General features: G+C 44.1%; 2 protein-coding genes and 1 long non-coding RNA gene across 3 annotated transcripts; all 3 read left to right on the top strand.

Annotated features, from left to right (window-relative positions):
* Nucleotides 1–222: 222 nt before the first annotated feature.
* On the top strand, nucleotides 223–27,741 carry LOC132452219 (phospholipase A and acyltransferase 3-like). Its single transcript, XM_060044700.1, has 5 exons — nucleotides 223–316; nucleotides 25,857–25,898; nucleotides 26,001–26,154; nucleotides 26,340–26,617; nucleotides 26,996–27,741. The coding sequence occupies exons 2-5, from the start codon at nucleotides 25,887–25,889 to the stop codon at nucleotides 27,188–27,190; spliced, it is 639 nt and encodes a 212-aa protein (XP_059900683.1). The 5' UTR covers nucleotides 223–316; nucleotides 25,857–25,886; the 3' UTR covers nucleotides 27,191–27,741.
* LOC132452209 (uncharacterized) lies at nucleotides 3,300–6,779 on the top strand. Its single transcript, XM_060044688.1, has 6 exons — nucleotides 3,300–3,365; nucleotides 3,670–3,808; nucleotides 4,003–4,141; nucleotides 4,550–4,653; nucleotides 4,800–5,674; nucleotides 6,191–6,779. The coding sequence occupies exons 1-6, from the start codon at nucleotides 3,359–3,361 to the stop codon at nucleotides 6,223–6,225; spliced, it is 1,299 nt and encodes a 432-aa protein (XP_059900671.1). The 5' UTR covers nucleotides 3,300–3,358; the 3' UTR covers nucleotides 6,226–6,779.
* LOC132452159 (uncharacterized) lies at nucleotides 7,273–8,024 on the top strand. The gene is made up of 2 exons (XR_009524252.1): nucleotides 7,273–7,697; nucleotides 7,888–8,024. It is a non-coding gene; the product is annotated as an uncharacterized LOC132452159 (long non-coding RNA).
* Nucleotides 27,742–27,903: the final 162 nt, after the last annotated feature.

Consider the following 27,903-nt stretch of genomic DNA (forward strand, 5'->3'; position numbering starts at 1 on the left):
TGTCTACTTCATTAACCCTTGCCTAACGTAACAGTGTTGAAAGTACAAGAATTTGAATTGACCTAAATGTGCTGGAAACAACCAAAACATATTTATTGAAATAAATGATGATTGCGGGACCTTGGTGTTGCGGGATTAATACTGAATCAGTAAAAATATGAGTGAAGGCACACTCGTAGGCTTTGGTGGTTCAAAGCTATGTGCTTCCTGTATGACGACTCATAATGAAACCGAAAGGTTTTTTACACAGATATATATTTGCTCTTTGGATCAAGCAGATCACTGACTTAAGGCACTTCCTCGGACAAGCCTAGAGGTAGGATAATTTTTTTTTTAAATATGTAGTCCTACAATCTAAGTTCAGATATAGGATGCTGTTTGTGATGTTCTTTCAAAGAAATAAGATCAAAATCAACCCTGTCTCGTCAAAATTACGTTCCCATAAAACTATTCGGCATTCTCAATTACGTTTGTCATAAAACGTATTTTGTCCGCGATTACGTTTTATTGAACGTATTGCAAATACGTTCGTCCTCAGCCTATTTTTTGCCATTCATTAACCTCTAGGATTATGTTTGGTTGAAACGTATCCCAGATAGGTTAAATGTCAACGTATAGCACATTATTGTCATTAAGGCATATCTTCCTTTCAGGGAACGTTTCATTTAACGTATTTTGTCTGAAAAATTTATCTTGGCCGTGAATACGTTTTATTGAACATATCACAAATACGTTCGTTGTCAGCCTATTGTTTTGCCATTTATTAACCTCTAGGATTAGTATCCCAGATAGGTTAAATGTCAACGTATAGCACATTATTGTCATTAAGGCATATCTCCCTTTCAGGGAACGTTTCATTTAACGTATTTTGTCTGAAAAACGTATCTTGGCTGTGGATACGTGTTATTGAACATATCGCAAATACGTTCGTTGTCAACCTATTTTTTGCCATTCATTTACCTCTAGGATTATGTTTGGTTGAAACGCATTCCAAATATGTTAAATGTCAACGTATAGCACATTATTGTCATTAAGGCATATTTCCCTTTCGGGAAACGTTTAATTTAACGTTATTTTGTCCCTGATTACGTCTTATTGAACATATTGCAAATAGGTTCGTTCTCAACATTTTTGTTGTTATTTATTTAAGCTACCTCTTGGATTACAGGCTACATTTAATTGAAACGTATCCTTAATAGGCTACGTTAAATTTCGATAACACATTATTGTCAGCATATAGGCATAGGTCTACCTCTCGGGGAAGCGTATACGTTTGATTGTAATGTTAATAGTCCAACGTTATATCAACATGTCACAAGAGGAGAAATTAGCTGCTGACGGGGTAACTGTAGGAGCGGGGGTTGCTTTGTTGATTTCTTTATCTAGGGCTATGGTCAAAGCGGGAAGTGTGCGTTGTCTGGGCGGCTGCCTGAACTGAGCTGCAGGAAATTATGTTCACACGTTTCTTCATTCATTCATGAAGGCTATACCGGTGAACGGTGACGTCAGACTCACGCCCACCTACAAACCAATCAATGTCCAGTATCAGCCTGTCCTCTCGGAAAATACGACCACGTTGGTTTGTTCCGCCACAGATTACGACCCATTGGAATTTATCCAAAACGAGCGAACGAGGCCCTCTACATGTGCGGGCAACCCTTTCTCATCAAAATTACGTTCCCAGAGAACTATTCGGCATTCTCAATTACGTTTGTCTAAAAAACGTATTTTGTCCGTGATTACGTTTTATTGAACATATTGTAATGACCTCGCAGGTGACATAACGATGTCGAGTCATTAGTAATTGAAGGAACTTTTAATGGACCAAAACCAGGTCACTGAAACCCGTAACCAACGGCAGAAATCCCACCCAAAACAAACCCCGGTTACCCCGGCAACCCCCAACACGGTCTCACTCACGTGCAGGCCCCCACCCTCGTGTTCTTCCAAGGCCCTCCCCCAGCTGACCTAATGATTCGCCCTCACACTGATTGACAAGAAGAACATTACAATACATGCACACACAGAACAACTGGCATAACGGACAACGAAATACAATGCAACACATAACACAAAAACAATTTAATTGTCCCAGGGTCGCTACAATATCGTAAATACGAATTCGTTCTCAGCCTATTTTTGCCATTTATTTACCGTGTTACTATGGCAGAATAAAGAATAAATTCATGCATTATCATTCAACTTGAACATGTGTTTTTACAGTATAGAGTCAACACATTCTCACTCCGAGCGCGTCGATTTCTGACGAACGGTCAGTGACTTTTGCTTCAGTTTCTGACGCAAAAGGGTACCCTTGCGCTGCTTTTTTAGACGCATGGGGTTTTCAACTAGTTACAATGTAACCCTTTGACGGGGGACCCGATGGCTGCACATAGAGACGCTATGAGCATTCATATCCCATTGGCTAACGGAGGACCTTGCGCTTCTTTTTTCGACGCAGGGGGTTTTCCACTCATTGCAATGTAATCCCTCCACGGCAATATATGAAGCTATGAGCATTCATTCCATTGGCTAACGGAAGAGCCGATGGCTGCACATAGAGACGCTATATGAGCATTCATCCCATTGGCTAACGGAGGACCTTGTGCTTCTTTTTTCGATGCAGGGGTTTTTCCAATCATTGCAATGTAATCCCTCCACGGCAATATATGAAGCTATAAGCATTCATCCCATTGGCTAACGGAAGAGCCGATGGCTGCACAATAACGGCGATTTTACAGTGACATCTGTGACATTCCTCAACACAACTACACCAACGTGTCCTTGTTAATTACACAACATGTATGGGTTAAGGCTCTGGGCATCAGTTGTCCTGTTTGGTGCTTTGATTGAGAGAAACAATCGTTTTTTTGATCAGTGTTGGGTAGCCGAGCGTTGGGTTCCGTTGGGTTCCGAGCGCGTCGATTTCTGACGAACGGTCAGTGACTTTTGCTTTCTGACCGTTCGTCAGAAATCGACGCGCTCGGAGTGGCTTCAGTTTCTGACGCTGAGGTCGTTGCTATAGAGGCCACGTCCGTGCGCTTTTTTTGACAACTGACAGAGCAACCCTTTCTCATCAAAATTACGTTCCCAGAGTGTAATAAAACACGGAATGTCCAGACACAGGTAAGTTGTTACTTCTGACTTTATCCAGGAGCTCTCGGGTTTGTGTTCACGGGACTCTCTAAATCGACGCCACTTCGACCTGGGCGGGACTTACCGGGACTTTACGTCCTACGTCACTCGCTATGGGTCACTCGCTGGGAGTGCATGTGTGCGCGTAGCCGTTTGTCTCCGGGATCTGTGCGCGTAGCCGTTTGTCTCCGGGATCTGTGCACGAACGGTTGTGTCGAACGCGATGGGGGGTGTGTGACATTCCTACAGTCTGTGATGATAGGCTATATTTCTACAAATGACTTACTATTACTAGCGATTAACATGACGAAACAACACGAACTAAGCTAACATTATATTTCTACAAATGACTTACTATTACTAGCGATTAACATGACGAAACAACACGAACTAAGCTAACATTAGACTATAAAGAAAACACTTTTGGCGGGTAAAGGGTTAACTGACTTCAAAAAGTCAACACTGTCAATGGTGAAATTGTCCAGATCATTAGATTAACATTAATCTTTACTCTTTTTCTCGAACATCTTATAGATCCACCCTGGGTACCGTCGTATTTTAAAATAATAAATACAAGCAATGGATACATTTCTGGATTTGTCCAGACTCAAAAAGAATTGGAGAGTCTGCTGGAGGTCCACTCAAGGGCCACACTGACATCGTTTGTCAAATGGTAGGTGTAAGACCAGAGTGTGATGTATGAAGGAAAAGACATTTGATGGATGGTTTGTGTTGTGTTTATGTTTTTTTTTAATTCCATTAACATTGAGAAGAACAAATAAGCAAATATTCATTCTAATAAATATTAATGTAGCCTAATGAAGTTTGGGTAATTATAAAAGCCCCTTTCATATTATCCTACTATAGGTCTGAACACATAAAAGATGGCACCAAAGAGAGGCATCTATGGCAGGTGGAGGATTTCAATGAAGACACCCCTCTATATGTAAAGAAAAGAATGGTCCTTGCTTGTCAGCATGGCAGAGCTCGACAGAAAAAAGAAAAGGTACATTGGTAAACAGTATAGTAAACAAACCCTCCTGTCTGGACAGAGAAACTTTGGTCTGTGGGTCCTGTAGACTTATAATTGAACACCCCTGATCTAAAGTAACACACACTCACACACCCCTGTTACTTTAGATCAGCGGTGTTCAATTATAAGTCTACAGGGTCCACCGACCAAAGTTTCTCTGATTCGAGGGTCCAGACAGGCACAGGTCAACTGTTCAAATGACATGAAAAACAGAATTACATAACATTTTGTGGATTTAATAATTTTTTGCTGCAATGTCTTCAGTTTTAATGGATGTCTAATAGGTGCAGGCCTATGCAAAATCTACACCTGACTTGTCTTGCACTTGTACAACTTGAAAACCGACATTGTATTGAAAATCTCATTATTTATCTTGTCTAGGAGAAACGTTCAGCAGAGCATGTATACACAAAAAAACGTTTTCATGTCCAAAATGGGAAGAAGTTGGACTGCCCAGCTAAACTTTTCATTCGGCATGTGCTGAGGTAAGCTTTTTTCAACCGCTCTGTCTCCTTTGCAGGAGAAATCCAGTGTGAATCGATCAATAGTGAAAGTGATCTGATTGATCAATATTGTCAATCAGACCATGGGGTAGATTAATTTTTGCTTGCTTGTTTGTTTTGCTTTTTAGATATGACTCATTCAGTGTGAGAGGGGATGCCACAAAGTCCCATAAAGAAGACACTATGAGAAATCTTAAGATAGCACTTCAAAACTCAGAAAACCCACCAACCTCTACATTCATTCATCTAAAAATTCCTCTATTGGAAGTTCACAATCATACAATTGGAGCAGGATCCTGTTTTTCAAGACCGATCCATCCAAAACTAAAAAATCAAATTCAGGTGATGGTCGGACAAGGGATAACTAATATAGCTTTCGTGAAGAGAGCCTTGAAGCAGTATGTGCTAAATGACTTGTGTGGAGAGGATCTCCAGCGGCCGCACAACAACGATGAAGCATATTTTCCATCGAACACAACTATCCAGAATCACATTCACATGGCATTAGTGGCTGGTCGTTACTCTGCGCTGGATCAGGAGAATCTTGCAAAGAAAGTGGCAGAATGGAAGGTTGAAGATGAGGGCAATCGTTTCTTCTTTAGGAAATGCACAAAAGGAGGAGATGAAGATCTAGAGCATCAGTTTCTTTTCATACATCAGCACCACAAACAAATACGGCTCCTGCAGCGATATGGGGAAATGGTTCTTTTGGATGCCACATACAAAACCTCAAAATATTCCATGCCACTGTTTTTTTTGGTTGTTCGAACCAATGTTGGCTACAAACCTGTAGCAGAGTTTGTATGTGAGAGTGAAACTACAAAGTCCATTGCAGAAGCACTGGACATCTTGAAGACATGGAATCCTCAGTGGACTCCAAAGTACTTCATGACAGATTACAGTGAGCAAGAGATCCAGGCCCTCGCCCAAGTGTTCCCCACTGCAGTAACACACCTATGTGCATTCCACAGAGAGCAGGCCTGGCTCCGCTGGACTAAAGATGGTGAGATCTAGTAACGTGCAGAGATTGTATTGGAATCTTGTGTGTTTTTTGCAACGGAAACAGTGAATACTGCCTGTATGACCAAATTATTATGATTGTAGGAAAAAACAAGCTTGCCGACAGGGAGCAGAGAGACCTGTTGACACTTCTACGCAGTATTGCTTGGGCCAGGACAGAGGAGAGCTGTTTGTTAGCATTAGGGACATTGAGGGACAGTTACCTATATAAAGACAATCAACAAGTGATGACGTATGTTGAGCAGAGATGGCTTGCCATCAAAGAGGTTAGACATTGTCATTGATTAAATGTGTGTGTGGGGGGGGGTCTAGCTCAATTGCTGTAAGTGTGGTGTGTGTTTGTGTATATGTGTTAGGATGTGTGTATATGTTTTGAAGAGTGGATGTGTGTAGTGACAGTATAGTCTGTATGTGAATATTAGATATAATTGTTATGTATGTAATTATTTGATATAATTGTTGTCATCACTGTTTGTTTTTTTTGTTTGTTTTTTTCCAGAAATGGTGCAGAGCCTATGCGCCAGAGGCATTTAATGTGTCAGTCACCACCAACAATGGAGTTGAAACCATGAATAAAAATCTGAAGGCATTCTACCTGAAAATCTCAGGTACTGGGACTCTCTCTTCTCTACTGGGAACAGTTGTTCGAGAATTTATTCCTGACAAAATGAAAGGCTACGAGCGGCTGAATTACAATCAATCCACAAGCCACAAGAGCTACAATGAGGATGTACCAGAGCACCTCAAAAACCGACCAAGAGATGTGGTCCTCCACTGCTTGAGAAGCATCAGTTCTGCTTCCCATTTCACTGCTCAAGATGTTGTGGATAAAGGTGATGGTACATGCCTAGTCAGAAGTGAGCAATCTCCCCTCTTTTACTCCGTCAACCTTAGAGGGCCGTTGTGTGAGTGTGGTGCATTTCAAGATTCTTACCTACCATGCAAGCACATGATTGCCATTTTTAATTTCACCAACTACTCATGGGATTTTCTCCCTTCAACGTACACAATGTCGCCATATCTTACCCTCGATACCTTCGAGGATGGAGGAGGAGAGAGGATGCTGGATGGAGGAGAGAGGATGCTGGATGGAGGAGGAGGAGGAGAGAGGATGCTGGATGGAGGAGGGGAGAGGATGCTGGATGGAGGAGGGGAGAGGATGCTGGATGGAGGAGGGGAGAGGATGCTGGATGGAGGAGGGGAGAGGATGCTGGATGGAGGAGGAGGAGAGAGGATCCTGGATGGAGGAGGGGAGAGGATGCTGGATGGAGGAGGGGAGAGGATGCTGGAGGGAGGAGGAGGAGAGAGGATCCTGGATGGAGGAGGAGAGAGGATGCTAGATGGAGGAGGGGAGAGGATGCTAGATGGAGGAGGAGGAGAGAGGATGCTAGATGGAGGAGGGGAGAGGATGCTGGAGGGAGGAGGAGGAGAGAGGATCCTGGATGGAGGAGGGGAGAGGATGCTGGATGGAGGAGGGGAGAGGATGCTGGATGGAGGAGGGGAGAGGATGCTGGAGGGAGGAGGAGGAGGAGAGAGGATCCTGGAGGGAGGAGGAGGAGGAGAGAGGATCCTGGATGGAGGAGGAGAGAGGATGCTAGATGGAGGAGGAGGAGAGAGGATGCTAGATGGAGGAGGGGAGAGGATGCTGGATGGAGGAGGAGGAGAGAGGATCCTGGATGGAGGAGGGGAGAGGATGCTGGATGGTGGATGCAGAGGAGAAATCATGGTAGACAGATTAAGGATCAAATCGGCACAGGTTGCAATGAGAGAAAAACTGAAGAAGTTAACGGATGACTCGTATTTGTGTGATGATTTGGAGACTTTACAACAAATGACTGTAGCTCTGGAAAATATGACACAAACAATTGAACAACTGTGCAAGAGAGAGAATGGACTGATTCTTAATAAACTGGATGACATTGTTATGTATAAAAAACATGATCTTAGGGCACTGCCAGTTCGAAAGCACAAATCAAAACTGTCCAGAAAACGAAAATGGACCCAAGGTACAGTATGTTATGTTTTTGCTTATAATAATTGCTTATAATATTTGTTAAAATGCAAACATGTCAAAACGGCAATGACTCTGTTCTCCACCATACCTGCCCCCTGCATGCTTAATACTTGCCTTCCACTCCAGGGTTCCTTCTGCTCATTATAATTTACTGTCCTCTTTTACATGTTTTATTTGTACAGCTCCCTTGTCGCCCCTAATCGAACATTGCGAGGAGGAGACACTGGGCCACAGCTCTTCTGCTGTCCTGCACGGAGCTCGGCAAAAAAATCCCTAGCTAACCCTAAATATTTATATTAAACCATTTTGCAACAGGCAACTGTGTGTTGGTGTGTCTTATTGCTTCCCACGTCTGCGTCTGCATCTTTCCCACTCCTGGCTAATAGTTTCAGCTTTTGTACTGTATATCAGAAATGATCACCCTGTACCACACTGCTGACTTGTTGATGATTTGTGAGCACTCACGCATTTCTCTAGGTATCTTAAGTTTCCTACTGGAGTCATCAAAACTTTGGACTTTGTGTTATTGTAAGAAATATTGTGTTGCAAAAACTAGAAATGTGCGAGTATCTGTCACTCGCGATGTGTGTGCAGTCCAAAATGAAAGAAAAAACCTTGCATCACTTGGGAATCGAACCCCCAATCAGCAGTCTTTAAACGTTGGTCGTTGGTAACTGTAAACAAAGAGATCGCATTTTTTTTAACTGCTAACTAACAAACGGATTTATGCGTTCACTGAACAAAGATTATGGAAATAAAAGACCACTTTTCCATCAGAAAAATCATCAGAACCGTTATTACCAACCCATAGACGCTATCATCAGAACCGTTATTACCAACCCATAGACGCTAAAAGCGAAAACCTTTCTCACATGCACACCCATCGCGAGTGACGGCTATGCGCACACAAAGAGATCGCATTTTTTTTAACTGCTAACTAACAAACGGATTTATGCGTTCACTGAACAAAGATTATGGAAATAAAAGACCACTTTTCCATCAGAAAAATCATCAGAACCGTTATTACCAACCCATAGTCGCTATCATCAAGCGAAAACCTTTCTCACATGCACACCCATCGCGAGTGACGGCTATGCGCACACATGCACACCCATAGCGAGTGACGTAGGACGTAAAGTCCCGGTAAGTCCCGCCCAGGTCGAAGTGGCGTCGATTTAGAGAGTCCCTTGTGTTCACAGCATACCGGATCAAGACTCACGTGAAAGCCCCTCCCACTGCCGTAACACCCACTAGAGTAAACATCAACAGCTACGTTACGACAGCCGTAAAGCAGAGTACCGTAAACACTCTAATACTCTGACATCTCCCCTTTTTAGTTCTACTTTCCTCAATAAAGTAAACAGATAAACATTCTGTAAAGAACAATGGTATTCTGTAGCAATAAGCAGGACCACATTAAACATCCTGTGAAATGTAAACAATGTCATTCTTCATTAAATATCAATAAACGACATTCAACCCTTGGTCTATCTTCTGTAGTACTTATATTCAATAAACCTTTAGATTATCAAACGATTATCAAATTACTTTTCACTATAAGATAACAGTTTGCATTCCTGAACTCTTTTGATATTAAAACACATCAGTTTATAACATTCTATGGAACTCTTTTTTCTTTTTATGTGGCTTTACCACCTGGAACTCTTTTATGTGGTTTAAAGGTTACCACACCTGGAACTCTTTTCCCTTCTTCCCCCCCAAAGGCCATGAGTGCGAGGACATGTTAACTCACAAGTCCAGTCTGATGACTGGCTTAGAGATCCGTCCAGACCTGGTCTGTGACAGATTTTCAGCACCAGCATGCATGCTGACACTGGAGTCCCCCTGCTGTCGATTGATGTCCGGATTGTCCGTGCAAACAGGTAAGACAGGTGCTTTGCCTCCAGGCGGCTGTGGAGCAGGCATCTCCTGCAGGTGGCGCCGGTTGCGCCTGAGTCTTGCCCCCTGCTGCGTCTGGATGATGTAAGAGCGTGGCGTGACACTCTCAGCGGTCACAACTGCAGGAGCTGTCCAGGATTTCTGGTGGTCCAGCTTGGTGAGGACGTTACCACTAGGCTGAAGTGGGGGTAGGGGTCTGGCCCCATGGCGTCTGTTGTAGTAGAAGGCTTGCTTCTTCTTCTCTGCCTCGTCCTTCTGCCTGATGCGCTGCCTGTCGGGCCATGAGGGCTGCAGGTTTCTCTCGAGGGTAGGCAGTGTCGTTCGAATCTTCCGGCCCATTAGTAGTTCAGCTGGGCTGGCTCCAGTTGTGCTGCATGGTGTTGACCTGTAGCACATGAGTGCGATGAGAGGGTCGTTCTGTTTCAATAGTCGCTTTGCGGTCTGCACCGCCCTCTCTGCGTGACTGTTGCCTTGTGCGTTGTGTGGGCTTGAGGTGACGTGTTCAAAGTCAAGCTCACGGGCGAGGTCTTGAAACTCTGTGCTTGTGAACTGCGGCCCGTTGTCGCTGACGACCACATCTGGAATGCCGTAACGGGCGCATATAGCTTTCAGCTTCAGAGAGACATGAGCACTTGTTGTTGTTTTCATGTGCAATATCTCGATGTATCTCGAGTAGTAGTCTGAGATGATTAAGTATTTCTGTTTATTATGTTCGCATAGGTCCAGAGCTATGCGCTGCCATGGTCTGTCGGGGAGCGGGGTAGAGATCAACGGCTCCTTCTGCTGTGCTCTTCTCAACTCACAGCAGGACTGACATGACAACACCTTGTGTTTCAGTTGTGAGGAGATGCCGGGCCACCAGACAGCGGCGTTTGCCCTGTCCCGACACTTTGAGAGCCCTTGATGTCCGTCGTGGATTCTCTCAAGGATGTCTGCCCTCAGCGTCCCTGGTATCACGATGCGGCTTCCTCTCACGACCATCCCGCCATACTCTGAAAGTTCATCTCTCATAGAGAAGTACTCACGTATGTTGCTTGGTACTTGGCATGCGTGTTCTGGCCAGCCGGACCCAATGTACCTGATCACTGTCTGCAGCTTCTCATCAGCTGCAGTAGCTGCTCTGATGTTGTTCATCTTCTGTGGGGTAGCTGGCACGCTGTCCATGACTGCTGCAATGTAGCACTCAACCTCAGAGTGTGTGTCTCTCCCGTCCTCCGCGTTGCTCAGAGGGCTCCGTGACAGTGTGTCTGCCACAACAAGGGTCTTCCCCGGCGCATACGCAGCCACTGGCTTAAAGCGCATGAGCCGCATAAGAAGTCTCTGGCACCTTAATGGAACGTTGTCTAAGTCTTTACTGTTCATTAGTGGGACCAGGGGCTTGTGGTCTGTCACAAGTTCAAAACTCTCCAGGCCGTAGAGGTATTTTTCAAACCGTTCACAGGCCCAGACACTCGCCAGGCACTCTTTCTCAATCTGCGCGTATCTGGTCTCTGCGTCTGTCAGCCTCCTTGAGCAGTATGCGACTGGTTTCCAGTTTTGTCCATGGAGCTGCAACAGCACGCCACCGAGCCCATAGCTGCTTGCATCAGCTGAGACAGCGGTGGGTCTGTTGACGTCATAAAACACTAACACTGGCGATGTCATCAGTAGCTCTTTTAGCTTCTCAAAAGCTGTGTGTTGTGCGGGACCCCAGGTCCAAGCTGTCTTGGACCGGAGCAGCTCGTACAGTGGCTGGCCCACTGTGGACAGGTTCGGCACATATTTACCGAGATAGTTCACCATGCCCAGGATACGTTTGAGCTCGTGGACGTTCTCTGGTGCAGCGAGCTCCCGGATTGCTCGCACCTTTGCTGGATCCGGCCGCACGCCTGTGGCATCGACCACCTGGCCCAGGAAGTTGAGCTGCTCTTGTCTGAGCTTACACTTTTCCTTATTGAGCTTGAGCCCAGCAGACTTGACTCTCTCCAGGACCTTCTGGAGATGGAGGTCGTGCTCTTCCATGTCCTTTCCATACACAATAATGTCATCCATGTAAACTGAGACGCCCTGTAGGCCTTGAAGTGTCTCCAACATTTTCCTTTGGAAAATTTCTGGGGCGCTCGTTATCCCGAATGGTAAGCGGCGGAAACAGTACCTGCCAAATGGCGTAATGAATGTGGTGAGTAGGCTACTCTCACTGTGCAGAGGAATCTGGAAGAACCCAGAGGCTGCATCAAGGCTGGAGAACACCGTTGCTCCACACAGCTCCGCTGTAATCTCCTCTGGTGTAGGTAAGATGAATCTCTCTCTCTTTACCTGTTCATTTAGTTTCTTAAGATCCACACATATACGAACCTTTCCGTTCTTTTTGAGCACGGGCACCATGGGGGCGCACCAATCGGTTGGCTGGGTTACCTCCTCTATGATGCCGTACCCCTCCATGCGGCGCAGCTCCTCCCTGACCTTGGACGTCAGCGGTATTGGGACCCTGCGCGCAGTCTGCACCGCGTACGGGGTGGCGTTGTCCTTGAGCTGTATCCTCACAGGCTCCGTCTTGAGCGTGCCATGCTCTCCAAAGGCACCATGGACCTCCTCGATCCGTTTCACGAGGCCCATCTCAGCTGCAGTGGATCTACTGAGTAAGTTGTTGACAGACTTTCCTCTAATAACATACACTGGGAATGAGTATGAGTTCTTCTTGTATGTGGTGTTAACTTGAAATTGTCCTTTACAGTCTAATTGACCCCCTGGGCTGGTCAAAAATACACTAGTCTGCTTCAGTTCTCTCTCTGGAATGAGCATATTGAAAGTCTCTTCACACATTACACTAGCATCAGCCCCAGTATCGATCTTAAACTTAACAGGAGTTGCACCCAGCAGAAGTTGCACTGTCCACTCATCACTCGCGTTTGCATTCACTGATCCCAGGAAGCACCGAAACTTGGCCCGGTCGGACCCCGAGGGCAGGAAGGGGGGGCCCTTCCTGCCCGAAACTTGGCCCGGTCAGACCCCGAGGGCAGGCCCCCCCCTTCCTGCCCTCGGGGTCCGAACGGGCCAAGTTTCGGTGCGGAGGTCCCAGTTAGGCCCTAGAATAAGGTATTAAAATTTCAGGGCGGTAGGACCTTCCTATCTCAAAAACTGTTTTTCCACCACATTCTGAACCATTAGGTCTTGCAGGCTACACTTCTGAGGGGCTTTGTCCAAATGATACTCCATTTGGGAAAACTTTTTTTCTCTAAGGGCTAGAACTCCAAATCTCGGATATGTCGTTCACGGGGCCCCGGGAAATGTGTATAAACATTTTAGCATCCCTAGCTATCTCGAAAAGGTCGGCAAAGGGGCGTGACCTCCAACAGTACAGTAAATGTACATAAGACAGAGGTTAGTTTCTAGTCCCCATTTTTTGTGGGATGGAGGTGTACATTTGTGGCTAAAGGTGTGTAGACACAGCTGGCCTGTGGCCACGTTTTTGAAGTCGGGGGTCAAAAGGTCAAAAGGAGCCGGCACCACGCCGCTTATGAGATAACAAAAAGTTAATGTGTGTTTCTCTCATAACTTTTTGTCATTATTAAAGAGAGGCCTGATTCTCAGATATGCATGTTGGATGGCTACGGTGTAGGTCTGGGAAGAACTTCAGGCCAAAATCTTGCAAGCGAGCCGCTGCGTGAGTTGCAACGAGATGGAGCACTTGCTGAGTCATTTCCTGTAGTGCTGGAGCCACAGGTTGAAGCGTATGCGTCCTTTGAGACCCTCTTTGATCTATAAGAGACCCTATACATATACAGCTTACTTAAATGTTGTCGACTCAGTCACCTATTGCATCACTTCCTTTAAGGCTTCGGCCTCCTAATTGATCATTGTAAGCTATAATTGAATGCCCTCTTTCATATATATATGATACCTCCACCACTGGGACGTGGCAACAATTATCCAAATCCATATGGGGAGGGGGGGGATGCTTGTGGACAGTAGGGGTTTACCCTAGACATAAATAGGAAGTAAAATCAGGAGAAGGAATGACCTCTCACAAATATTTATTCAATAAATTGTTTCAAATAACCCTCCCTCGTTAAATCAATGAGCTTGGTGTTTTGCTTTCAAAAATTAGTTATAGAAAAAGTCTAAACTGCAGAAAATAAACACATCCAAGCGGCCTTTTAAGGATACCTTGGAATATCTGTCTATTTTTCAACCATCGGACCCTAGTTTACGACAAAAACAACCCAATTTACGGCAGCTCCTTTGCCGCGTGAGCCACGAGTATTAGAGGGGGCGGTCGATAGCAACCACCATAGCAACCATGACGGTCAAGTGACTGGATTCAGCCCCGTTGAAAAAAATAGAATAGCCTACCTCCCTACACACTCAGTAGTAGATTAATGATATTCAAATTATTATGACCATGAAGTCTTTATTTGCATGGGTTTACATTTCGTTGTGTAGCATGGAAAAATCGGAGAAACACTCCCATTCAGAATGCATTGGTTTACACTTCGTTCTTTGGAGCATGGTTATTTTTATTTATTTATTTATTTTCCGTTTTTGAGGAGTTGAGGATTTTTCTGCAATAATCCAAAATCCAATGGAAAACCCGTTGGCTTTTTGTCAAGGGAACCGAGGGCGACGCTCACTTCCGGGTTTGCCAACATACGTCATCCCTCTCCACCACTCTATACTGTAAAAAAAACATGTTCAAGATGAATGATAATGCATTAATTTATTCTTTATTCTGCCATAGTAACACGGTAAATAAATGGCAAAAATAGGCTGAGAACGAATTCGTATTTACGATATTGTAGCGACCCTGGGACAGTTAAATAGTTTGTGTGTTATGTGTTGCATTGTATTTCGTTGTCCGTTATGCCAGTTGTTCTGTGTGCATGTATTGTAATGTTCTTCTTGTCAATCAGTGTGGGGACGAATCATTAGGTCAGCTGGGGGAGGGCCTTGGAAGAACACGAGGGTGGGGGCCTGCACATGAGTGAGACCGTGTTGGGGGTTGCCGGGGTAACAGGGGTTTGTTTTGGGTGGGATTTCTGCCGTTGGTTACGGGTTTCAGTGACCTGGTTTTGGTTCATTAAAAGTTCCTTCAATTACTAATGACTCGACATCGTTATGTCACCGGCGAGGTCATTACAATATGTTCAATAAAACGTAATCACGGACAAAATACGTTTTTTAGACAAACGTAATTGAGAATGCCGAATAGTTCTCTGGGAACGTAATTTTGATGAGAAAGGGTTGCTCTGTCAGTTGTCAAAAAAAGCGCACGGACGTGGCCTCTATAGCAACGACCTCAGCGTCAGAAACGGAAGCCACTCCGAGCGCGTCGATTTCTGACGAACGGTCAGTGACTTTTGCTTCAGTTTCTGACGCAAAAGGGTACCCTTGCGCTGCTTTTTTCGACGCATGGGGTTTTCAGCAGCCATCGGGTCCCCCGTCAAAGGGTTATTGTAACTAGTTGAAAACCCCATGCGTCTAAAAAAGCAGCGCATGGGTACCCTTTTGCGTCAGAAACTGAAGCAAAAGTCACTGACCGTTCGTCAGAAATCGACGCGCTCGGAACCCAACGGAACCCAACGCTCGGCTACCCAACACTGATCAAAAAAACGATTGTTTCTCTCAATCAAAGCACCAAACAGGACAACTGATGCCCAGAGCCAGGCCCGCCGACAGGGGGGGACAAACGGGTACGTTGTCCCGGGCCCTGGACTGGCCCTGGAATGGGGGGGCCCATAACTGGACCCCCATGAAGTTGGGATTAATTATTGTATGTATATTTCAAAATGTGTTGATTTAGAGAAGAAAAGTGCTTTATTTGCATTCAATTAATGACTCCTAGATTGTTTGCCTTCATTGCCCTTGATAAAACGGCCAATAACCCCCTATCACCCCTATGGCAAAATGGTTTGGTCTTTGGAGAAGAAAAAAGACGACATCATTCCATAAGTGGTCAGTGCGCGAGTCAGGAGCCCTGAAAAAAAAAGAAAGGCGAAAAAGAGAGGAAGAAGCCGAAAGCCTGAGGGGATCTCTTTATAAATATTTCAGAAAAGACTCAGGTGATGCTGCAGGTACCAGTAAAGGCAGCTGTGCAGCACAGCCAGGTAAGACACGGCCAACTTTTTCCAGCCCCGTCGTCAAGTAACACAGGCACAGGCGGCGTGTCAAACATATTAGCGCAGCACCACATGAGCAAGTCACACGGAGATCAATATCAGACAGACAGGGGGCATTGAATAATTTGATGACCACAACGGCTTTATTACACTGTGTTTCATACGCCTATATCTAATTGAATCTTAGAATATGCACATTACCCCGCAAATAGGCCCATGTCCAAATCAAATGTTTCAGGCAGGCACGCGCTGCGCACTCCAATCAGGCTGAATTGATTTGAGAATCATTCCCAGTCAGCTGAATTACAGCCAGTGTAACGCGGCTCATGGTTTAAAATAAGCCAGTGGCATGGCAACATGTGAAATTGCCATTTAGATAGAGTTGGATGTAACGAATGGGTTATAAACGTGACGTTTTGGGGTAGCCTGTAACTTAGTTTCTGATTGCCGTTAACTTGAAACTCGCCAGATGAATGGGCTCCGCCTTGTTCCCCAAACATTCTCTGGAAGTTCAGCGGACATAAACGCGGGTCTGGCGATAAATAAAAGTACCCTTGACATGATTCCCCTTGGTCAAGTGAAAAATGGTCAATGAAATGTGCAGTTAATGAGCTCTAAGTGAATACAATAGCGTGAGTTTTATTGTGGTATGATTCTGAAAGCCATAACTTCACTCAGTCCATATCCATAGCCTATCCAATTAAAGTTGTAAATAATCCTTTTGGTTTATCCGTAATAAATGGGCTTGTCATCCCGACGTCATGTGTTTGGGAGCTGCACAAGGGAATTCTGTGGTTGTGTTTCGGCGTTTGACAATTTTGGGAACAAAAAAAAAAACCTTAGATTTTTTAACTTTTGTAGTCTTTGGGATAGAGTTAGCCAAGTTGATCAGTCTATTCTTTTCTGTGTTAAATTATACGAAATGGGGCTTCAGAGCATTTATGGGGACCTCTGCATTTTGCTCAGGATCTACCTGTCCAAGCCTGTGTGACTATTGGCTGGAAGTGAGCGAGCCTTCAGCAAATTGAAGCTAATAAAAAACTACTTGCGCTCAAAGATGTCACAGGAGAGGCTCAACGGGCTGGCAATGCTTTCCATAGAGCACAAGCTTGCAAAGAAGCTGGACTTCAATGACCTCATTGATGACTTTGCCACCACAAAAGTCTGGCGCATGGCATTTCGCACCTAAATAGTTGCACACAAAGTTAATGTTAAAATGTTCAAATAAATTGTTTGTTGAGTAATGAGTATTTTTTTGAATTTCCGTCATTTAAGGGTAGGGTAGGGACTGAGAAAGTAGAGGTGTGTGTGTTTTTTTTTGGGGGGGGGGGGCCCATTGAGAGAATTTTGTCCCGGGCCCAGCCAAACCTGTCAGCGGCCCTGCCCAGAGCCTTAACCCATACATGTTGTGTAATTAACAAGGACACGTTGGTGTAGTTGTGTTGAGGAATGTCACAGATGTCACTGTAAAATCGCCGTTATTGTGCAGCCATCGGCTCTTCCGTTAGCCAATGGGATGAATGCTTATAGCTTCATATATTGCCGTGGAGGGATTACATTGTAATGATTGGAAAAAACCCTGCGTCGAAAAAAGAAGCACAAGGTCCTCCGTTAGCCAATGGGATGAATGCTCATATAGCGTCTCTATGTGCAGCCATCGGCTCTTCCGTTAGCCAATGGAATGAATGCTCATAGCTTCATATATTGCCGTGGAGGGATTACATTGCAATGAGTGGAAAACCCCCTGCGTCGAAAAAAGAAGCGCAAGGTCCTCCGTTAGCCAATGGGATATGAATGCTCATAGCGTCTCTATGTGCAGCCATCGGGTCCCCCGTCAAAGGGTTACATTGTAACTAGTTGAAAACCCCATGCGTCTAAAAAAGCAGCGCAAGGGTACCCTTTTGCGTCAGAAACTGAAGCAAAAGTCACTGACCGTTCGTCAGAAATCGACGCGCTCGGAGTGAGAATGTGTTGATAGAGTGGTGGAGAGGGATGACGTATGTTGGCAAACCCGGAAGTGAGCGTCGCCCTCGGTTCCCTTGACAAAAAGCCAACGGGTTTTCCATTGGATTTTGGATTATTGCAGAAAAATCCTCAACTCCTCAAAAACGGAAAATAAATAAATCAATAAAAATAACCGTGCTCCAAAGAACGAAGTGTAAACCAATGCATTCTGAATGGGAGTGTTTCTCCGATTTTTCCATGCTACACAACGAAATGTAAACCCATGCAAATAAAGACTTCATGGTCATAATAATAATTTAAATATCATTAATCTACTACTGAGTGTGTAGGGAGGTATTCTATCTTTTTCAACGGGGCTGAATCCAGTCACTTGACCGTCATGGTTGCTATGGTGGTTGCTATCGACCGCCCCCTCTAATAACTCTAAAAACCATGCGGCAAAGGAGGTGCCGTCAATTGGGTTGTTTTTGTCGTAAACTAGGGTCCGATGGTTGAAAAATAGACAGTTATTCCAAGGTATCCTTAAAAGGCAGCTTGGATGTGTTTATTTTCTGCAGTTTAGACTTCTTCTATAACTTTTTTTTGAAAGCAAAACACCAAGCTCATTGATTTAACGAGGGAGGGTTATTTGAAACAATTTATTCAATAAATATTTGTGAGAGGTCATTCCTTCTCCTGATTTTACTTCCTATTTATGTCTAGGGTAAACCCCTACTGTCCACAAGCATCCCCCCCTCCCCATATGGATTTGGAGAATTGTTGCCACGTCCCAGTGGTGGAGGTATATATATGAAAGAGGGCATTCAATTATAGCCTACTACAATGATCAATTAGGAGGCCGAAGCCCTAAAGGAAGTGATGCAATAGGTGACTGAGTCGACAACATTTAAGTAAGCTGTATAGCGTCTCTTATATATCAAAGGGGGTCTCAAAGGACGCATACGCTTCAACCTGTGGCTCCAGCACTACAGGAAATGACTCAGCAAGTGCTCCATCTCGTTGCAACTCACCCAGCGGCTCGCTTGCAAGATTTTGGCCTGAAGTTCTTCCCAGACCTACACCCTAGCCATCCAACATGCATATCTGAGAATCAGGCCTCTCTTTAATAATGACAAAAAGTTATGAGAGAAACACACATTAACTTTTTTTTTTTTGTTATCTAATAAGCGGCGTGGTGCCGGCTCCTTTTGACCTTTTGACCCCCGACTTCAAAAACGTGGCCACAGGCCAGCTGTGTCTACACACCTTTAGCCACGAATGTACACCTCCATCCCACAAAAAATGGCGACTAGAAACTAACCTCTGTCTTATGTACATTTACTGTACTGTTGGAGGTCACGCCCCTTTGCCGACCTTTTCGAGATAGCTAGGGATGCTAAAATGTTTACACACATTTCCCGGGGCCCCGTGAACGACATATCCGAGATTTGGAGTTCTAGCCCTTAGAGAAAAAAAGTTTTCCCAAATGGAGTGTCATTTGGACAAAGCCCCTCAGAAGTGTAGCCTGCAAGACCTAATGGTTCAGAATGTGGTGGAAAAACTGTTTTTGAGATAGGAAGGTCCTACCGCCCTGAAATTTTAATACCTTATTCTAGGGCCTAACTGGGACTTCCGCACCGAAACTTGGCCCGGTCGGACCCCGAGGGCAGGAAGGGGGGGCCCTTCCTGCCCGAAACTTGGCCCGGTCAGACCCCGAGGGCAGGCCCCCCCTTCCTGCCCTCGGGGTCCGACCGGGCCAAGTTTCGGTGCGGAAGTCCCAGTTAGGCCCTAGAATAAGGTATTAAAATTTCAGGGCGGTAGGACCTTCCTATCTCAAAAACTGTTTTTCCACCACATTCTGAACCATTAGGTCTTGCAGGCTACACTTCTGAGGGGCTTTGTCCAAATGACACTCCATTTGGGAAAACTTTTTTTCTCTAAGGGCTAGAACTCGTTCACGGGGCCCCGGGAAATGTGTGTAAATATTTTAGCATCCCTAGCTATCTCGAAAAGGCTGGAAAAGGGGCGTGACCTCCAACAGTACAGTCAATGTACATAAGACAGAGGTTAGTTTCTAGGCCCCATTTTTTGCGGGATGGAGGTGTACATTTGTGGCTTAATGTGTGTAGACAGCGCTGACCTGTGGCCACCTCTTTGAAGTCTGGGGTCAAAAGGTCAAAAGGAGCCGGCACCACGCCGCTTATGAGATAACAAAAAGTGAATCTGTATTTCTCTCATTACATTTTGTCATTATTGAAGAGAGGCCTGATTCTCAGATATGCATATTGGACTGTTAGGGTATAGGTCTGGGAAGAACTTCAGGCCAAAATCTTGCAAGCGAGCCGCTGGGTGCAGGTGCAACGAGATGGAGCACTTGCTGAGCCTGGACTTTCATAATCTTCGCTCTGTGAATGTAAAGGATGTTTGGTCGGATGTTACGACGAAGAATCATAATGTGAATGGGAATATTCTATAAATCTCTTGATATCATCTTTCGTCTCAACACTTCTGCTGCAGCCACTTAAAGTCTCACTCCGAGAACCTTCAAATATGAATCAATCCATTAGAAGTATGAAAATATCTTCCCGGTGGTGCAACAGAGCAAACAAGGTGTCCTTTGACATCTACGTTTCGAGACGATTGCAACAGTGCCACACATGATCATATTTGAATATGTTTCGGGGTAGTAATTAGCTGTCGATTTTGGAGGCCTTTATCAATAATGACCGGCTATAGATTTGCTTCCCGATGGAGATTTTTGACAAATTACATGTTAATTAGCATCTACACGTTAATCTGAGTCCAATGAGATCAAGCTCGGCCTCTTGCTACACCGAGATCATGTCCTAGACCTAGGTGTACCATGTAAAATACATGTTACCATTAGCTAGAGTGTCGTTCTTGGTGTCATTGGACTCAGCTCAACGTGTAGATGCTAAATAACATGTCATTTGTGACAAATCTTTATCGGGAAGCAAATCAATAGCTGCTCAGTATTGATTAAGGCCTCCAATTTCGACAGCTAATTACTACCATTAAACATGTTCGAATATGCTCATGTGTGGCACCGTTGCAATCGCCTGGAAGCGTAGATGTTGAAGGACACCTTGTTCGTCCTCTTATGCCACCGTGAAGATATTTACATGCTTCTGATTGACTAATGAATTGATTCAGCTATTCCCCCAGAAGTCTGGGGTCAAAAGGTCAAAAGGAGACGGCACCACGCCGGGGTGGATCCAGATCTCGGGCAACAGCGCAGGGTTGCCAGGTCCTGCAAAAAACGTGCCCCCCACATACCGTTCAAAATCCACCCAAAATGTCCTAGAAGCATCCCAAATAAAAAATGATATTATTGGCCATTTTGGCCAACGTTTTGAAAGTAATACTATTTGAGGGAATATTTTTTTGTTGTTGTTTTAGCAGCGAAATGCACCGTGTGCGTGTGTGAGTGTGTGTGTGTGTGTGTGTGTGTGTCTGTGTCTGTGTGTCTGTGCGTGCGTGTGTGTGCTTGTGTGTGCTTGTGTGTGTGTGTGTCTGTGCGTGTGCGTGTGTGTGTGTGTATAACACGCTATTTTATGTTGAAATGCGACGTAATCCAGTGTTCACGAAACGTACACTGTCAACGTAGGTATGCTTTTGGCGACTGGGCAGATATACGTGTTTCTAACAAGATGATATCATTAAAAGTTACATAAAGTAACAGTTTAATAACACAAACGCAGGAAGCACGTGAGCTGCTAGTTTAGCGAAAGCAACCTGACGTCGTTGAAACATGCGAGCGAGCCGATCAAATCCTAATAACTATAAAACTAAAGATCAGACACAATCACTGACTGAAGATTATGCAAGTAAAAAGTATATTTCTCGCTAGAAATGTTATTAGAAACACGTTTAACGGTGAATCGGTCCTAAAATATTGCATTTCCCATTCAGATAATAAAGATTAATAAAGATCATACACATTCACTGACTGAAGATTATGTAAGGAAAATGTACATTTCTCGCTAGAAATGTCATTAGAAACGCGTTTAATGGTGTATCTGTCCTAAAATATTGCATTTCCCATTCAGATAATAAAGATTAATATGAGCTACGCCGTGTTCCGGAGCCGCGGGGGATTCTGGGAATTGGGGTTCTCAGTTGACAAATGGGGCTTTTGTTAACTTGTTTTGTTGTTAGGATTAAGTGGGGTTAATGGGTTCGGGATGTTATGTGGTTGTGTGTTGTTCTATTAACATTGTTCGTGTGTTCATTATTGTCGACACCGTCACCGAGAGTGACGTGACCATCGTTTCGTGCAGCTGTTCCGTGTTGAAGTCTCGTTCAATAAAAACCAACTCTCGTTGTCGGCCGTTCAATAAAAACCAACTCTCGTTGTCGAGCGTGCCCCCCCCCTACAAACGTGTCTCCCCCCCCCTCAACAAACGTGTGTCCCCCCCCCCCCTCCCCTTCAACTAACGTGTCTCCCCCCCCCCACACCCCTACAATCGTGTGTCCCCCCCCCCCCCCCCCCCTCAACAAACGTGTCTTCCCCCCCCCCCCTCCCCGGTCAACAACAGTCTCCCCCCCCCCCCCAAACAATTGTGTCCACAATTTGCCGCGAAAGCCGTGAAACCCAAACCCCGAAACCCGCCTCCACAGCGGCACACGTGGATACTGTAGGTATAACACGCTATCTTTTACGTTGAAATGCTACGTATCCAGTGTTCATGGAAACGTACACCGTGGATGTATTTTCTTGGCGACTGGGTTGGTCCTTTGAGACCCCCTTTGATATATAAGAGACGCTATACAGCTTACTTAAATGTTGTCGACTCAGTCACCTATTGCATCACTTCCTTTAGGGCTTCGGCCTCCTAATTGATCATTGTAGTAGGCTATAATTGAATGCCCTCTTTCATATATATACCTCCACCACTGGGACGTGGCAACAATTCTCCAAATCCATATGGGGAGGGGGGGGATGCTTGTGGACAGTAGGGGTTTACCCTAGACATAAATAGGAAGTAAAATCAGGAGAAGGAATGACCTCTCACAAATATTTATTGAATAAATTGTTTCAAATAACCCTCCCTCGTTAAATCAATGAGCTTGGTGTTTTGCTTTAAAAAATTAGTTATAGAAGAAGTCTAAACTGCAGAAAATAAACACATCCAAGCTGCCTTTTAAGGATACCTTGGAATATCTGTCTATTTTTCAACCATCGGACCCTAGTTTACGACAAAAACAACCCAATTGACGGCAGCTCCTTTGCCGCATGGTTTTTAGAGTTATTAGAGGGGGCGGTCGATAGCAACCACCATAGCAACCATGACGGTCAAGTGACTGGATTCAGCCCCGTTGAAAAAAATAGAATACCTCCCTACACACTCAGTAGTAGATTAATGATATTTAAATTATTATTATGACCATGAAGTCTTTATTTGCATGGGTTTACATTTCGTTGTGTAGCATGGAAAAACACTCCCATTCAGAATGCATTGGTTTACACTTCGTTCTTTGGAGCACGGTTATTTTTATTGATTTATTTATTTTCCGTTTTTGAGGAGTTGAGGATTTTTCTGCAATAATCCAAAATCCAATGGAAAACCCGTTGGCTTTTTGTCAAGGGAACCGAGGGCGACGCTCACTTCCGGGTTTGCCAACATACGTCATCCCTCTCCACCACTCTATACTGTAAAAACACATGTTCAAGTTGAATGATAATGCATGAATTTATTCTTTATTCTGCCATAGTAACACGGTAAATAAATGGCAAAAATAGGCTGAGAACGAATTCGTATTTACGATATTGTAGCGACCCTGGGACAATTAAATTGTTTTTGTGTTATGTGTTGCATTGTATTTCGTTGTCCGTTATGCCAGTTGTTCTGTGTGTGCATGTATTGTAATGTTCTTCTTGTCAATCAGTGTGAGGGCGAATCATTAGGTCAGCTGGGGGAGGGCCTTGGAAGAACACGAGGGTGGGGGCCTGCACGTGAGTGAGACCGTGTTGGGGGTTGCCGGGGTAACCGGGGTTTGTTTTGGGTGGGATTTCTGCCGTTGGTTACGGGTTTCAGTGACCTGGTTTTGGTCCATTAAAAGTTCCTTCAATTACTAATGACTCAACATCGTTATGTCACCTGCGAGGTCATTACAATATGTTCAATAAAACGTAATCACGGACAAAATACGTTTTTTAGACAAACGTAATTGAGAATGCCGAATAGTTCTCTGGGAACGTAATTTTGATGAGAAAGGGTTGCCCGCACATGTAGAGGGCCTCGTTCGCTCGTTTTGGATAAATTCCAATGGGTCGTAATCTGTGGCGGAACAAACCAACGTGGTCGTATTTTCCGAGAGGACAGGCTGATACTGGACATTGATTGGTTTGTAGGTGGGCGTGAGTCTGACGTCACCGTTCACCGGTATAGAGTGGCGAAGTCACGCCCCTTCCGGTAGGGCTCATGGGACCTATGAGATCGAAAAATATGAATGGGTGTCAATGGAGAGAAAATAATTATTTTCTGGTCCCAGTCTTTATATGCCCTGGATTACACATATGTTGTTTGTGGATTTAAAGGATAATTTTTCATGCAAAGAAAACTAAAAATGTTCGTGAAGAAGTTTGATAATTTTAGGTTTTATGTGAGGCCGCTTTGTGAACTACAGCTCTTCGCTGCTCTCGACGCATATGATATACGTCACCACACCCGCCCTTGGAACTCGGCACAGAGATGGCGATCTCTCTGCCCCACTTCACCGCTTTTTCCAAGGGGAGGATAAAAGCATCGAAAGAGGTGAAAACCATTATAAATCGGGGCACGTGCAGAGTTTCAGTTATGCCGATGGGAAGATTGTCGGTCTTCTCCACGCCAGTCGCAGGGAGCGTGACGTCACATACGAGCCGTGTAGTCTTTCTCGTTGTGTTTTCTCTACAGCCTTTATCTGAACAATTGCACAATAAACGGTTGAACTCTTTGCATGAAAAATTATCCTTTAAATCCACAAACAACATATGTGTAATCCAGGGCATATAAAGACCGGGACCAGAAAATAATTATTTTCTCTCCATTGACACCCATTCATATTTTTCGATCTCATAGGTCCCATGAGCCCTACCGGAAGGGGCGTGACTTCGCCACTCTATAGCCTTCATGAATGAATGAAGAAACGTGTGAACATAATTTCCTGCAGCTCAGTTCAGGCAGCCGCCCAGACAACGCACACTTCCCGCTTTGACCACAGCTATAGCCCTAGATAAAGAAATCAACAAAGCAACCCCCGCTCCTACAGTTACCCCGTCAGCAGCTAATTTCTCCTCTTGTGACATGTTGATATAACGTTGGACTATTAACATTACAATCAAACGTACGCTTCCCCGAGAGGTAGACCTATGCCTATATGCTGACAATAATGTGTTATCGAAATTTAACGTAGCCTATTAAGGATACGTTTCAATTAAATGTAGCCTGTAATCCAAGAGGTAGCTTAAATAAATAACAACAAAAATGTTGAGAACGAACCTATTTGCAATATGTTCAATAAGACGTAATCAGGGACAAAATAACGTTAAATTAAACGTTTCCCGAAAGGGAAATATGCCTTAATGACAATAATGTGCTATACGTTGACATTTAACATATTTGGAATGCGTTTCAACCAAACATAATCCTAGAGGTAAATGAATGGCAAAAAATAGGTTGACAACGAACGTATTTGCGATATGTTCAATAACACGTATCCACAGCCAAGATACGTTTTTCAGACAAAATACGTTAAATGAAACGTTCCCTGAAAGGGAGATATGCCTTAATGACAATAATGTGCTATACGTTGACATTTAACCTATCTGGGATACGTTTCAACCAAACATAATCCTAGAGGTTAATAAATGGCAAAAAATAGGCTGAGGACGAACGTATTTGCAATACGTTCAATAAAACGTAATCGCGGACAAAATACGTTTTATGACAAACGTAATTGAGAATGCCGAATAGTTCTCTGGGAACGTAATTTTGACGAGAAAGGGTTGATCAAAATGCAACTGTCATCTGGTAGCTTGATTAAAACACCTCGATGTGTAGGCCTAGTCGTCACAGCTGGCCTATTGAAGGCTAAGACACCATTTAAATAGCCTAAAATGTGATTTGCTATTGGCTAATGTTCGTGATTATTATGATAACCTCATTTTAATATTCAACCCTCTATGATTTCTGTTGTTAATTCCTAAGTACATTTTTTAAAGGAAAATTTGCATCAAGATGTTTCCCGTGGTGAGTCTATGTCCATACTGTTGAATGTCATTTGTAATGCTCTGCCTTACCATAGGTTTTATGACTGAAGTAGACTAAATAATGTCTCTTATGTTTAATTAGAAAGTAATTCCAAAGTTCCCACCTCTGGACCAGATGATGGTTTGTGATAAGAAGCTACAACCTGGGGACCTGATAGAAATCTTTCGTGGTGTAATCAATCATTGGGCTGTATACGTTGGGGATGACTTTGTTGTTCACCTGACAACACCAAATGGTAAGTAGGCCTAACAACACACGCCATTTCTTAAAATACGAACTAAACACAGGGCCTGCTGACATCGTCTCATGACTTAAACATATCCTACTTCAAGAAATCAATGTATGGGTCTGAAAGTGAATTGAACTCTTTAATACATATAAAAGACATTGTAATGGATAGGCCTTAATTTTACTCTAAAGGATCCAGTGCAACAATCAGCAGCAGCAGTGGCAGCAGCAGCGGGGCTATGTCAATTACAAAAGCTCTGGTGAAGTACGAAAAACTGAAAGCTGTTGTTGGAGATTTCAATTGGGGAATCAACAATTCAATGGACCGTGAGCGCCAACCCCGGGACGCCGAGACCATCGTGGAAGAAGCTCTCCAGCTGGTGGGCTCCGAGCCGCTGTACAATTTATTGTTGAATAACTGTGAACACTTCGCTAAAGAGTTGCGCTACGGCATAAGTCAATCTAAACAGGTGAGTCTTCCTGGAGAGATATGTGTGTACTGTGGTAGCTACAGGGGAGGGCTACTTATTCATTTATAAAATAGAGTATTTATCTGTGGTCTACTTATCTCACAATAACTCCCTTATTACTACAGAGCAGTCTATCCTTCCTGTTATTGTGGACAACAGCGTATATATATATACTCATGTAAACATCATCACAATAATTTGTTTTTGTGTGTGTGTGTGTGTGTGTGTGTGTGTGTGTGTGTGTGTGTGTGTGTGTGTGTGTGTGTGTGTGTGTGTGTGTGTGTGTGTGTGTGTGTGTGTGTGTGTGTGTGTGTGTGTGTGTGTGTGCGTGCGTGCGTGCGTGCGTGCGTGCGTGCGTGTGTGTCTTCTGCATCGCAGGCAGTTATTGGAGCAATCCATTTGGTGTTGATCCCTGTAGCTTTAGCTGCAGCTGGAGTTCCAGGTTTAGTAATGTTAGGACTGGGTTGGTTGGTTTGGGTGGGTTTCGGCAAGAAAAAGGTTAAGGACAAGGACAAACTAATGTCCAAACTAAAAGACCATGGATACGAGTATCAGACCCGTCGCCAGACCTGAGTCTTAAGGGGGGCATATCAAATGCATAGGGGGGCACAATTATTATTAGCCTAGAGTATGTATATTTCCTCTATTCGCGCAGCACATAATCATCACGTTAAACATAACCAACAGCAATATGACCCTATAGCTATAGCCTACAACATCACATCATTCCTCATCATTTAAAGCAATACATTACATAGAAGCAATGCTATGAATATATATCCATAAAACACTGGACTATACAACATATTAGGTGTAAAAGCAGTTAACAGAGAGATATGCATTGCCATTGGGATAGGATAGGATATATTTATTTGTCATTGGACAGAAGTACAACGAAATTCAGTGCACTCACGTACTGGTCTCATTTAAAAAGGTAACATAATAAATAGTAAATAAATAAATAAAATACATTCAACATTTCTTTCACTCACTACATTCATGTCGTCATACACTATACCGTTAACTTAGTGCCATTGTATGCCTAAAAAAAGAAAAATAGTAAAAAAATAGTATGCCTTAAAATAGTAGTACAAATATGTAAAGTGCTGAGCATTGCATTAGAACCTCCTCATCAACATATCCTTCCACTCAGACGTAAACTTGTGAGTTAGGTCCTTTTCGTCTGTGCAGCATACCGCGCCGATGCTCTGAGGAGACGTTTTTCAACGTGGAAAATGAGTTCACACATTGCTGGAAGCTCCTAAAGTTAGGGCAAGGGTGTAGGC

The sequence above is a fragment of the Gadus macrocephalus genome, chromosome 2 (assembly GCF_031168955.1).
Source record: "Gadus macrocephalus chromosome 2, ASM3116895v1".
Lineage (NCBI taxonomy): Eukaryota > Metazoa > Chordata > Actinopteri > Gadiformes > Gadidae > Gadus > Gadus macrocephalus.

Bases quoted from the DNA above. Each gene is read 5' to 3' on its own strand.
- LOC132452219 (XM_060044700.1), top strand. The intron at 26,155-26,339 runs GTAAGTAGGCCT...TTTACTCTAAAG, and splicing joins TCACCTGACAACACCAAATG to GATCCAGTGCAACAATCAGC. The intron at 26,618-26,995 runs GTGAGTCTTCCT...TCTGCATCGCAG, and splicing joins GCATAAGTCAATCTAAACAG to GCAGTTATTGGAGCAATCCA.
- LOC132452209 (XM_060044688.1), top strand. The intron at 3,809-4,002 runs GTAGGTGTAAGA...ATCCTACTATAG, and splicing joins CTGACATCGTTTGTCAAATG to GTCTGAACACATAAAAGATG. The intron at 5,675-6,190 runs GTGAGATCTAGT...GTTTTTTTCCAG, and splicing joins GCTCCGCTGGACTAAAGATG to AAATGGTGCAGAGCCTATGC.